At 37.2% G+C, this 14,235-nt stretch overlaps 1 protein-coding gene across 1 annotated transcript in view; it reads left to right on the top strand.

Annotated features, from left to right (window-relative positions):
• The window catches only part of LOC126481187 (uncharacterized), a 402,240-nt gene that overhangs the window by 268,660 nt on the left and 119,345 nt on the right, over positions 1-14,235 (top strand). Inside the window, exons 22-24 of the mRNA XM_050104775.1 lie at positions 456-619; positions 11,075-12,262; positions 12,987-14,193. Coding sequence (XP_049960732.1) covers positions 456-619; positions 11,075-12,262; positions 12,987-14,193 — 2,559 coding nt within the window. The remainder of the gene's footprint in view (positions 1-455; positions 620-11,074; positions 12,263-12,986; positions 14,194-14,235) is intronic.

Raw genomic sequence — 14,235 nt, 5'->3', positions numbered from 1 at the left:
TGAGCCTTTTTGTTGTGCCTATCTGCAACTCAGCATCTCTGCTATATGGTGAGTAGCAACTTTCTTTCTTATAATATTGTCAGATAATCAGTTTCTTTTCCTGCTGTATTATTTCTTTTGTGCTGTCTCAGCACCATTGCTAACAGACTGAAATGTAAGCATTCCCTAAAATTCTGTAGAGTTTGACCATTCTTCAGAGAGTAATTACTTTCAATACAGAGTAGACTACTTTTCAGTCACTTTACTTCAGTGCTGTTTTATAGCTTTACAGCTTCCACTGTCAATAGCATCATATTTTTCTTTCAGTGATAATGACTTGGTCGTAAAATATTATTCACCTTCCACCTTAACGTCATATGCATTTGGGAAATTGTAGAAAGTCTATGTTGCTGTCTAGACGTTCCAGTGGAATAGTGTATGATAAGATATTGTAATAGCTTGGAAATCTTGTACAGACACACCATCAGAGCAAAGCGATCTGGAGGGCCGAGTTTGTGCTTTAAGAGAGCAGCTAAGAAGACGTGAACTGGAAGCTGAGCAATTAAAGAAACTGCAGAGGAAGAAAGCTCGTAGGGAGGAACTGAAAGCTACGGAGCAGTCTTTACTGAAACAGATACAGGTATACTTTTATTACAAACTGCAATCTTTTAGCATTAATAAAATGCTTGAAGTTACAGTTAACATTATAATGGGATAGATTACTTACTTTTTATCACTAACAGAAGATCTAATAACCAACAACAACATTTCATGGCAAAATTTTGGTATCTTTGTTTTTAATGTAGAAAAAGGATAATGAGATTGGATTGTTTACGTTTACGTAAGATGTTAGATGATGTGAATGGAAGCAACCTCACCTAAATTTATTGAGAGTATTGTGAAGTCATAACCAGAATCAAGTCCAAATCCAAACACAGGGTCACTAATGAAATACAACTCTTCACTGAAAGCATGTTTATTACGAACACCAGTATACAGCCAGAATAAAACTGAACTCCTCTATGGAAATTGTTGCTACTTATACAAACATCGAATATGCCAGACTATACAAACATTACAAACGTAAGAAATTTCAAGAACCTCCCAGAACTGATAATTACTAAGTAATTGCTGGTGATCAGGTTTGAACTGACGACACACAGCACTCCAGCCAACAATACTAACCAATTTGGATGCAGCACTTCTTGCATCATTTCTACCTCTCTTGGAGAAACAGGACTCATGGTTCCTATTGGAGCCAACCACAGTGCCATAGATCTAGATCTTGTAACTGATCCTCTGTACGGCAACACTGGCAGAGCGTTGCATTCTGGCCGTATTGTAACGTTCTCTTCATGATGATGAGCATCAAACGTAGCCCCTCTTATTGAAGCTTCACAGTTGTCAAGTGGGTCTTCAGTTTCCTTGAATGAGAAACACGTACATCAGTCTGTGCCTCAGGACTGCAGTTAGGCTGTATACAAATGACATGAACAACAACTCTCCACTTTTGTCTTCTTGAGGAAGGGTCATAATCCTCGACTGCATATGTGACATTGGAGAAGCATTGAAAAGTACAATACAGCAATAATTAGTTTTTAGTGACTTACTCAATGGTCCTGCATTCCGCAAAGGCATAAAGATCCGTACCAAGTCTCATGGGCTGTCACTCACTAGCCGATGCTTGACATTATATCACTCTGTCTTGGGCATCTAGGATCCATATGTAAGCCAGCTGTCTTGCTGCTTCAATCCTGTTTATGGGGTGTTTCATTTAGTCATCTTGAGTATAATCTGGCTGAAACAGGAACAGTGTATGCATATTCATTTTGGCCTCTTGACCTTGCCCAGAATGATTGGTGTGAAGGTTGTAATGACTTGCTTCACTATGTTGTATGCGAATGTCATAACACGCAGTATTGTATCGCAATTTCTCTGAGAAGCATCATAGCATTGAGAACGTATCAGCCAACATCTTATTGAAGTGTTCTGTGAGGCAGTGTATCTGTGGGTGTTGATGCAACATAAAATTACCTCCGATATTTGGTTAAAAGATCCTAGTAAACTTGTCATGTCAAATTTGGATAAAATCGCAAGCTTTTGATAACTACCTCCATCATCATCATTATAAGATGCCATATCTAACTGTCAAAAAACTGGCAAGTCTCCCACTTTTACGCCAACAGGACAGGGTGCATTATGTCATGACAATATGAAAATGGCGCATACTGAGTTGGTGCCCTCTACAACTATAGTTTATGTTTGGGCTCTCTACCCAGTGTTGTCCTTATTAGATGTATTGTTTGAAGAGAAAGCAGATGAATGACTTGGCCATTCTGTGTATTGAAAACTGACACATACAGATCTGTATCTCAGAGGCCAAAGTTTTCACCATCCCTAATCCACAGAACCAGTACTATTTCAGACAAGGAGCACTTCAGCTCTGAGATGAATCATCTGATGACAGCATTCGGAAGGAACACTTATTTAGTCCATGGTAAGAGGGGAATGCTGTTGAGGAACAATGCATAGTGTGGCTTCCATTCTGTGTTACAGCAACTGTTAAGATAGGGAGAGTCCTAAATAGGCAAAGAATCAGACCAGTGTTTCACCCACCCAGAAAAATTGAGAAACAATCTTGTTCACATTGATCGGTTTGCCGTGCCTGCTAACCATACTTCCAACATGCAGTCAGCAGAATGTTTTTGATCATTGTTTCTGTTTTTTGGTTTTTAACATTACATGTGACAACCAGACCATTTATGTCATGACTTTAGCACAATTCATTTACATGAAGATGTTCTAAGAAGAAAACCAGTCATAGCTCAATAAATGTGTAGTAATACGACTGAGATAGTTTCGATTAGTGATTAAAATTAAGGAGATGTGGTGACCTCTTAAAGATGTTCTTGGACTGAGAGTGCCAGGGATTTATAATATTGTTTGCATTTGTGGCACCAATTATATTGGGACAATCTGTATGGAGTGTTCCCAATCGCTGTGTTAAATAAACACAAGATTGAGTTTGAACTGCAAGAATTCTGGCCTAGATTTTGAACTGTTGTATTTTGTGATAAGATAAGCAATGGAAATTAGACTTTATGACAAAAACTTGAATACAGACAGCAGCTATGCAGTTAGCATTGTATGGAAGGATGCATTTGATAAAGAAAGAGCACAGAGAAAATCACATAATTTACTGCCTTATGCGAGTGATAGTGCTGCTTGTAACACAAGATACAGAGCACAGATTTAATTTGTAGAGATAGTGTCACCATACTTCAATCAGATGCCATCCTTTCAGCGTAAAAGTGGGAGCCTCATCATCAGTTTCATGACAGTCAGACATAGACCTCTGACAATGATGGGATAGTCATCGAGAGCTTCAGATTTTATCCAAATTTAACTTGGCAAATTTTCCAAGAAATTTTTATCCAAGACTCCCATTGCAAAGTACTACATAGCCATACCTCTGATACTATTCCCAAGTGCAAAGCTTTTCCACAATCAGTTATCATCATATGAGGTAACCCATGCTTCAAAATAATGTCTTCCTCAAACAAAGAATTTTGCAGTTTCCAGAGTTTCAGCAGTCACCACAGCTTTGATGACAGCATAGTGGATGAAGTAGTCAGTGTAGAATATTATTTATAGATTCCTGTTTATTGACATCAGGATCCTCCCCAATAGATTGATTCCTATTCGGTGGAATAATGCTGTTGTGTACAGATTTCTTACCAGATGCCACAGAGGTAATTGTAGTAACTGCATCACTGGCATCCCTTTGTAGTGTCACACATAGTGTCTAACATGTTAGTATAGACCTGGTTAGGGACAGCTGCATGAAATTCTATCCAGGATCTTCACGAAACCTAAGTGACCATGCGTAGAAGCTAAGTTTGTAGGACAGCCACAATCAGTATTTTTTATTAACTTGTTTCACTCAGTTTAACAAGAGAATCATCATAGAAGAAGGATATCTACGGCAATGTTAGCACAGGCATTCCTGATGCGGTTGACAATATCTTCACAGCCTGTTGGTACTTGCTGGTACACCTTATCTTTTAAATATCCCCACAGAAAAAAATCCGGGGCGTAGTGGGCCAATTAATAGGGCTACCTTTGCCAATCCACCAATCAGTGTAAATGTGGTCTAATACATCCCATGCTTTAATTGCACAATGCACTGGGCAGCTGTGCTGCTGAAACCACAAACAATGTTGAATACCCAGAGCAACATCCAGCAGTAGTACTGGTAGTTCCTGTTCCAAACATGTTCAATATTTGCATCCATTCAGTGTACTGTCAATAAAATACTGAGCAAAGAGTTTGTTCCCCATGGTGCCACACCATATGTTAAACAACCAAGGATGTTGATGGTCAACTTGCCGTAAGCAGTGGGGATTGTCTACACTTCAGTAATGCACATTGTGCCATTTCATGTTACCATGGTTTGTGAAACTCGTCGGAAAATAGTACCTTGGCAAAGAATGTCGGGGTCGTTTGCATTTGTTGATGTGCCCATTCACAAAACACTACCTGGTTATAGAAATCAGCACTATGAAGTTCTTGATGCAGTGACAAGTGGTATGAATGATACTTATGATGATGCAGTAGTGTGATGATACTACATATCGACTAGAATCGCGGTGTAATTGCTGGGCGCTTACCTATTGTTTGTGGTGCACCACTGTTGTTATAGCTATTTCATTAGCTTCTGTAACACGTTTGCTTCGTTTCTTTTTGCCGGTCTGCCATCAGACATAAAGGCATTCACAACCTTGTAAAAGAAGAAACTAGAGCGAACTTTCTCCGGAAAATGCTGGGCATACAAGGCAACAATAGCCTCAACATTTCTCCTACATTCAATTACTGTATCATTATCAAACTATGGTAGATAACTGTCATTTACTATGAAATATTTTTAAACTGTCAAAGGAAATGCAAATTTAAACATGAATCATCGCATTTATGGGTTGTACACATAGACATGTCATCGCTGTATTACACAAGTTACACTATGTTGATATATCTGTTGAAATACATCATTAAAAATATCTCTACAAGTGCACATACAAAAAGTACACATTTGAAAATACTTCTGTAAGGATAAAATGCCAAATAATTAAGATTGTCTTGATGGGCCAACTATATTATATTGTTAAACAACTGGAAGAATCTGTGTAACTTAAATTCGTTTTGAATAGTGGAAAGTCCAGGTTGGAATGTCAACAATTGTAGAAAGGTCAGATTGCTATTCACTGTAAAGATGACACATTGAGTTGCACTCAGACGCAATGGGAAGACTGCTACACAGTAAACGTTTGGCTAAAGCCTTTTATTCTACTCAGTGTCTGTTTTTTCTCTTCTTTCCTGCAGTTTTTGGCCAAAAGCTTAATGTGCAACAATCTTTTCATTGTGCCTGTCTGCAACTTGACATTCCCCTTTACAGTGGGTAGCAATCTATCCTTTACATAATTGTTAAATTAGTTTTGTTTCATTAATAAATTTTGGGGTTTGTCTTATTTTCTTTGAAAATTTGTGATTCCTCCCATATGTTCAACAAATGGCCTTTCTCTGTGGCGTGAAGGTTGGAATTTAAATTGCAGTGTTCTTTATAATCTACTTTAAGCTGTCTTCCAGCTTGGGAGGTATACATCCAATTTCTTTATATACTCTTGAATTACCATATTTGTCACCATTTAACATTAAATTTCAAGAAATCTGACAGCTCCATAATCCCACTGCCATGGTTTTATGTGGTATAAAATTACATTTAATTATTTCTAATGTTCCATCAGCTTGTATATTCATAAACATATTTGTAACATCCCAGGAGGTGAAAATTGCATTCTCTGGGCTATTCATATTTACTACATGTTAGCAAATTGGATGCTATTCTTAATGATTAAAGTTTTGTCATAAATGTACATTCTTTTAAGTTTTTTTAAAAAATAGGTACGAATATGTAATTTAGTTCACAATTGGGAGCATATTGATTATTATTAGTAAGTCTAATTGACCTATCAGGTTTGCGTGATGTACTCCAAACTCTTGCAGTGGTAATTTCCAGGTTAATTAACTTTAATCTACATTTCCTTTCTAGCAGATCAAATAGTGACTGAGAAGAATCAGTTTCTCTTTTTAGCTCCATTTGGAATTTACTGAGTGGGTCTTTACTAACTGACCTTTACTAACTTTGTGTTTGACATTGTGTTCAAAATAATGCATTATTTTGTCAACATAATATTTCTCCTATAATGGTACTGCCGTATTACCGTCATCAGCTTTTATAACTAGAGCAGCTTTCAGCAATCCTCTATTCAAAATTTTAATGGTATTAAGTTCCTGTATACTAGTAGTATTTGCATTTATCGCTTCCTGTAGGGCTTGCTTATTTGTAAAGGAGCTGTAGTTTCTTCATTTTTTAATTTGGCAGACACACAAGCCATTTTTACTTCAGAAATGATGACAAAACAGTAATGCAGGAGTATATAAAATAAATTGTCAAACTTGTCAGAGGATGTATATTGGCCAAACCAAACGACCATTTGAAGTACATTATAAAGAACATTGCAATTTAAGTTCCAACTGTACAGCACTGGGTGAACATTTGAAGACAACTAACCATACTTTAGTTGAGATTCAAGATAGCATGAAAAGTACCCACATCACGGATAAAGACCTTTTGTTAAACATATTGGAGAGATTAGAAATTTTCTAAGAAAAGAGGAGAAACCCACAAAATTTATTAAATGAACAAAACAAATTTAATTTGCATAGATTCTTCCAGCTGCTTGATGATGTGTTATAGACGGCCTGTCAAGAAATGAATTACATTACCTACCATTTTTCCATACAGAATGCCCATTCTATGTCAAGTGGTCTCATTTCAGAAAAAGTTCTCACACGACCGTCGTGGATTATGCTGAAATTTTATGTGAACATTTGTACATTTTCCTAATGAACATCGGTAAAGTTTCTTGATCACTAATTCAATACTTCCAGAGATATAGTCATTCATTTTACCCCAGAGTGCAACTATCAACAGTGCACTTGAGAGGTTTGGCTACTTCAAGACATTGTATATCCAGCAATAGGTGAACTTGGATGATAAGCAACCATTTTTGCCCTATTGGATCATAGTTCCTCTAATACAGTGTTCCATTTATTAATTGAAATTCTGCTTCAGACAATTCCTCATTCTTCAAGGATTCTTTGCTTTCCAGCAGTGCTGGATCTGACCATCAAGTCAATTGTTGGATGTTTCTACCAGCCACCCAACTCTGCTGTGTCAGATCTAGAATCATTCAAAGAAAATCTGTGGTCAATAGCACATAAATATCCAGATGATACAATACTGGTTGGAATCGACATTAACTTGCCAAGTGTAGACTGGGATGTCTATGGATTCATTGCCAGTGGTACAGACAGACAGACAGACAGTCATGCAAAATGCTTTTGAACACATTTTCTGAAAATTGTCTTGAGCAGCTAGCTCGGCACCCCACACGCAATGGAAATATCTTGGACCTTGTAGCTACAAATAGGCCAGACCTTATCGACAATGTCCGTAAAGAAATGGGGATTAGCGATCATAATGTCATTATAGCAACTATGATTACAGAAGTTAATAAATCAGCCAAGAAAGCTAGGAGAGTGTTTCTGGTAGATAGAGCAGGTAAGCAGTTATTAACATCTCACTTAAACAGTGAATCTGCAAACCCGTCGTTCCTTTAAGATGGATGTAGAGGACTTACGGACAAAGTTTAAGCAGATTGTAAACCATGATCTGGAGAGCTATATGCCTAGTAAATGGACAAGACCCACAATGGTTTAATAACGAAATTTAGCAGATGCTGAGAAAGCAGAGACTGTTGCACTCTTGGTTCAAACAGGAACACGTAAATGTCGACATATGAAGGTTGGGAGAGATACATGCATCTGTGAAAAGATCTGTGCGCCTAGGATACAACTACTACTACCATCAGCCTTAGCAAAAGGTCTGGCAGAGAACCCGAGAAAATTCTGGTCATGTGTAAAATTGCTCAGTGTGTCTTAGCCTTCCATTCAGTCCCTTCTTGACCAGTCTGGTGTGGCAGTTGGAGGTAGCAAAATGAAAGCTGAAGTTTTAAATTTCATGTTCAAGAAATCATTCACATAAGATAACTGCACAAACATACTATTGTACAAGGATACTGTTGTTTGACCATCAGACTGACTCCTGTATGGATGACATAGCAATAAGCATACCTGGCTTAGAGAAACAACTCAAGGATTTGATAGCAAATAAATCACCAGGTCCGTATGGAATCCCAGTTCGATTTTACCAAGAGTACTCTATGGCATTAGCCCCTTACCTACCGTGAATCTCTCGCCCAGCGCAAATTCCCAAGCGACTGAAAAAAAGTGCAAGTGGCTCCAATACATAAGAAAGGTAAAAGATGGACCCGCAAAATTACAGATCAATATCCCTAACTTCTGTTTGCTGCAGAATCCTTGAACATATTCTCAGTTTGAATATAATCAGCTTTATTGAGACTGAGAAGCTTATGTGCATGAATCAGCATGGTTTCAGAAAGCGTCACACATGTGAACCTCATCTTGACCTGTTCTCACATGATATACCGTGAACAATGGATGAAAGACAACAGGCAGATTCCATATTTCTAGATTTCCAGAAAGCATTTGGCATAATGCCCTATTGCAGGCTGTTAATGAAGGTATCAGCATATGAAATAAGTTCACAGATGTGTGAGTGGCTCAAAGACTTTTTAAATAATAGAACTCAGTATGTTGTCCTCAACAACATACTGGGGGGAAGCATACGCGCACGCACTATAGGTTATTAAAGGGCTTCTTCCACAAAAGGTAGCAAAGTTTTCATTCCTTTTTGTGTGTGTATCAAAAGCTTAACAAAAGAACAAGAAGTTAGTTTTAAGGAGACTAGGTCTTATTAACCCTCAAGTTGGGCGTGGTGGTTTTCGTAACGTGAGCAGGCATGTGGCGCACATTGTACACATGTAAAGAATAGCTGCCTTTCTGTTACCGAGTTAAACATGTATGAGCTAAATCGCTGTCTAATTAAACAATAATAAAATAAACCTTCTATCACATCACTCTGTTGCTGCAGACAGGTGTTAACCCATAGTAATGACCCACTCAAAACATTAGACAGCGCAGTTGAGTCAGATCCCTGCCAACCAGTTATTTGATTGTTATTCTCATAGTTAACTGACTTATTGTGGAACTGTGCTGATAGCCCAAAATCAGGGTCATTTTCTTGTAGGGATAATAAATTTTTTTCTCAACTAGCATGTTATTTATTTTATATTACTGCTGCTGATTTGGATGTATGGCAACACAACTTATTACTGTGTTAGCTGAAGCAATAATGAAGGAAAAGAGAAGGGCTCGCAATTTTAAAATAACAGTGGAATGGTACAAATCAATATTATTTGTGACTGGTGCACCTTATACACAGGCATGCCTGCTCATGGGTTAATAGTAATGTGCGTGTAGTAAAAGTCCAGTAAATGCTGACTGTTGGCTATGAAGAAGGAAAGAATATTATTACATCTGGCAACACTTCGTTAACATTTCCTCTTTATTGAGCCTGTAATGCAGCATAATGTATGTAATTTATGCCCCTCTGCTGCAAGTGGCACATAAACATAAAAGCATTTTGCAGTCTTGCTTGTTATGAAAAATTGATGACATGGGAAGAACCACTATTTGACAGTTTAGTGAGATACAAATTGTTTAATGTCTCCCTCTTGATATAAAACTGATATTGAAGTTACATTTGTACACACACAGCACTTCATGCTTTACTATATTACAACACTGCTCAAATATTGACTACTGACTTTGTACATTGATGAACTTAGCAGGGTTCAATGTGCCTGTACATTTCCATCTGTTAGATCCTTTGAAATACAGTTGTATCATTAAGTATGGTGTAAAAAATATTCATTTCAGATGGTGCCTACTTTGGGTGAGATGCAAGAGCAATTTTCCATGTTAGTCCTATGTAAAGGCTGTTTTCTCTGAATGAAATGCAATGTTACTGAATTGATGTAGGGAAGTCTTAGAGGAGATAAAAATAATGGAAGGAGTAAAGTTAAAACTCACTGTGTGGTTCATGTGTTTGCAGTCAACAGGCATATAAAAAAGGACTGAAAACATTTACGAGCAGAAGATAATGCCCTTCTTCAGAAAAAGTGATGCCTGGGCATTATAGTCAGATGAGATAGTGTAGTCATGCTTTTGTGTGTGTGTGTGTGTGTGTGTGTGTGTGTGTGTGTGTGTGTGTGTGTGTGTGTGTGTGTGTGCGAGGGGGGGGGGGGTCGAATTAGTATTGTACCTCCCATAAATATTGACATTGCTGATACACTAGCAGACAGTAACAATTTAATTCATTAAACATTTATTAACACACTCACAGTTCTTAACAAATAATCAGGGGAATACAGATAACCATTTGCCATATTGTGCAGGTGTTGCAAGTCAATAAGCACCTAAAAATGATTGGAGATAGAGTTGAACTTTTGGACATTGTCCTTCTTGAAAGTGAACTAACCCCCCCCCCCCCCACCCTCTCTTACCTTCATCATGTATGTATTGTTTAATAGTGTAACAAAAACATTGTCTAGATTGTAAATAATACTTATTTACTCTGGTAAACAGTTTCAGTCAACTATAACCATCTTCAGACCACTAACTCCTCTTTGATGTGTAGAATTAGTACACAAAACTCTTGTACATACCAAGAGCTACCAACCAATCAACCAGTTGTTATTGGCCTGAAAATGGTCATGTTTGAATGAAACTGGTTAGCAGAGTAAATAAATATTAGTTGTGATCTAGACTGACTGTTCATTATAGTGCGTAAGAGTAACTGTTCTTCCAGTATGACTTCAAAAATTATTATTATTATTATTATTATTATTATTATGTTTAACAGCTAAATTGCATTTTCTGTATACGTCTGGAAAAAAACAATAAATTTAATTGTAAAGTTCCATCTTTATTGTAAGAAATGAAATCTAACAAATCATATCAGATGTAAAATTTCGAATCTTGCATGTTTCAGGCGCTTGATTCATACATCAATCGAATAAAAGAACAACTGAAGCAAAATTTCAACACATCCCCCTTACTTGCTGTCAAACCTAAGATAAAACAGCCCCGTGTCCAGACTGAACAAATCTCCAAGCATATTTTGGGTAGAACTAAGGAAAAGTCAGAACCATGTAAACAGACTGAACGAAAATCCAACCAGGTGTTGGACAAAGTTGAATATGAATCCCCACTAGATGATAGTTCTCAAAAGTCAATATCAAATGGCCTAAGCACTGAGATTCCAACTGTGATTTCAGAACAGACAGCTAACTCTGTAAAATTTCTGCCAGAAGACACTAATAGCATCACATTCAGGGAAGCACACACTTCTGAAGATGATAACCATCAGGATGATATTGTTTCTGTCTCAGGCTCTTATGAGAGGACAGAGGGTCCTGACTCCACTGAAGATTATATATCTCAAGAGAAAAATAGCTACTCCAAGAACAAGAATGCCATCATAAAGACATCTTCCATGAAGGAAATCAGTTCCTTAAGCTCAGAACAGCAATGTTCAGGTTATGTAAAACACACAAAAAGTGAGCAGTCTTTTTCAGCAAGAGCCTTGAATGATGGAGTGTCCATAATTCCTACCATGCTTGCCTCAGGCGATGATTTTGTTGAAGAGGACAGAGAGATTTCTGAAATTTTGGTGAACAGCACTTTTGATATGATTAATGCAGAAGTTTCATCAACACAGCAATGTAAGGGTTCTAAAAATGACTACACACAAGAGTCTTGTGTTTCCTCATCCTTCAAGCCTCTTGAGAACTCATCTGAAGCTAAGTCAAATAACTTGTTCTCAGAGAGGTCAGACAGTTCTCTCAATAATGTTGTCCCCCACAGGACTGTCTCAAAATCATGTACATCAGCTACTATAAATGAAGAATTATCTGAAATTGAAGAGACATCCGTGAGTATTCAACAGATATCAGACACCACAGAAGTGCAGAAAGCTTCATCAGCTGATAGTATACAACATGAAATTTCAGAAAAATCGGACTTAGAATCTGAGAATGTAGTAAATGTTACAGATTTAGTGTGTGCACCACAAAATGTAGGTGATACATTCTGTATCCTTACATCTGACATAAAAGCAATGAATGCATCACCTAGTATTTTGGCAGCTGGAGAAGAAAAAGGAGAGGATTCTACACAGGTGAGTTTTCACAAAATTGCTCTGCTGGTTTTGCTTTGTGTGTTCATTCTAGAAAGCCAAAGATCTAATACACTTAATTCAAGCAAGGAATTTGTTGCAAGTATTCAGCTCATAGTTGATGTAAGTAATAATACAGACTGTGTTTTTCATTCCTGCTGAATAGTGCCCATATAGCTGTATAATTAATTACATTTGAGAAATATTAAAAAATTGATACAGTCACAACTTAGTTCCCAGCATCTATTTGTCAGTCAGGTCGCTATTCATAAATTGAATGTTAACTTGATGAATGGAAACATTAGCTTCCAGCCATTAAAATGAGAGCTTGAGAAGGAATAATACCCACATTTAAAATAGCATTGAATCTCTAACTTATGGGATTTGTATGAGTGTGTCATCAGAATACAGTTGTGGAAAAGGAAAAGTGAAACTATACAACACTAGTCATGAAGGATAGGAAAAATCATTTCAGCCCCTGGATTCTTAGAGAGAGATGATAAAAGATTATGTTATCTTCGGGGTATCCAATCCACTTTTCATTAATTAATTGCATTTTGTTTCACCTATATACATCGTATTATTTCGCATCAGCTGTTATGCAAATCAATAATAGTAAACACGTAAAAATTTTCCTTAGCTATGAACACAATAATTCAGTAGAACACATTTTCCCTTATTGAAATGTTGTTATTGTTAATTGTGTTTTTACAATTTTTTTTAACAGGAACTGCTATTATCTACAGAAAGTCGGAATCAACCATCAGAGAAAGAACTATCTGAGGAATCTGTATTGAATGTCTATTCACATACCAATCAGGGCAGAGATGGGATAGAGTTCTGCCACAGTGCAGATGATAGCATCTGCACGGAGAGCCATCCTGTGTCTGTGCAGTTGAGCTCAACATTTGTTGTTGAGCATGAGGAGCATACACCAGAAGCCCAAACAGTAGAGCAGTCTAAAATAACTGTTGGCTCTGAAAAGAATGATAACAGGATGCAAAAACTAAAGCTTGTTGACAGCATTACTGAATCAATAATGCTGCAACTTCTGAAGGACTCATTTGTATCACCTGACATTAAACTGAAAGAATGCGGAGAAGTACCAGATGGTAATGCATCAAGAGAAACAGTTTTATCATATGCACATAAATTCAGTGAGACCACCAAGCCAGAGGTTGGTGTAATAAGTGAAATTCAATGTGATTCAAGAACTGTTATCCTAGATGAAGCTGAGAAGCAAGAGAATCTTGCCATTGAAAAAGAACCTCACACAATAAATGATATCTGCATTGGCAATACTACTTTCATCATTGATGAGTCTAGTAAGTCTGAGAAAAATACTTCAGTACTGGTGGATGAGATGCTAAATCACTTCCTAGAAAATGCTACCAGTGATGTACTTACCATATACAATGCAAAAATATCAAACTCTGACAGACTGTGTGTGCCTTCTGAAGATTGTAAACAAAGCCCATCTATCGAAATATTGGAATCACGCGATAATAGTGATCTTAGTCCACTAGATCGTGATTCTATTTGCAAGCCCTCAGAAATTATAAATGTCACATTGCAAAATAATAATACCCATCTCTCAGTTGATGATATGATAAATAATGATGTAGTGAAAGACTCATTTCACAACTCGAAAAAAATTAATGTTATAGAAAATGAAATGCAAGATATGATATCATTTACTTCCCCTGATAGTAGAAAAGTTCAAGAACTTTCTGTGGAAGATGTATTGAAGCCTTTTTCGGAACATTCTACTTGTGAGAAATTGATGACAAGAACTGATCGCGAACAACCACATGAAAACAGAAGTGATGATGTCTCTTCAGGAAGCCTCATTACAGATGAAGGCGACAGTCTACTGCACCATGGACTTACAACAGCAGATGAAGTGGTGATGTCTGAGGAACATCTGGCAAATGGTAAGCAATTCCTTCCATAATTTCTCTGTGCTGATGGTACCT

The sequence above is a fragment of the Schistocerca serialis genome, chromosome 5 (genome assembly GCF_023864345.2).
Source record: "Schistocerca serialis cubense isolate TAMUIC-IGC-003099 chromosome 5, iqSchSeri2.2, whole genome shotgun sequence".
Taxonomy (NCBI): domain Eukaryota; kingdom Metazoa; phylum Arthropoda; class Insecta; order Orthoptera; family Acrididae; genus Schistocerca; species Schistocerca serialis.
Note: the sequence above shows the minus strand (reverse complement) of the source record. Positions and strands in the feature narration are given on the sequence as shown.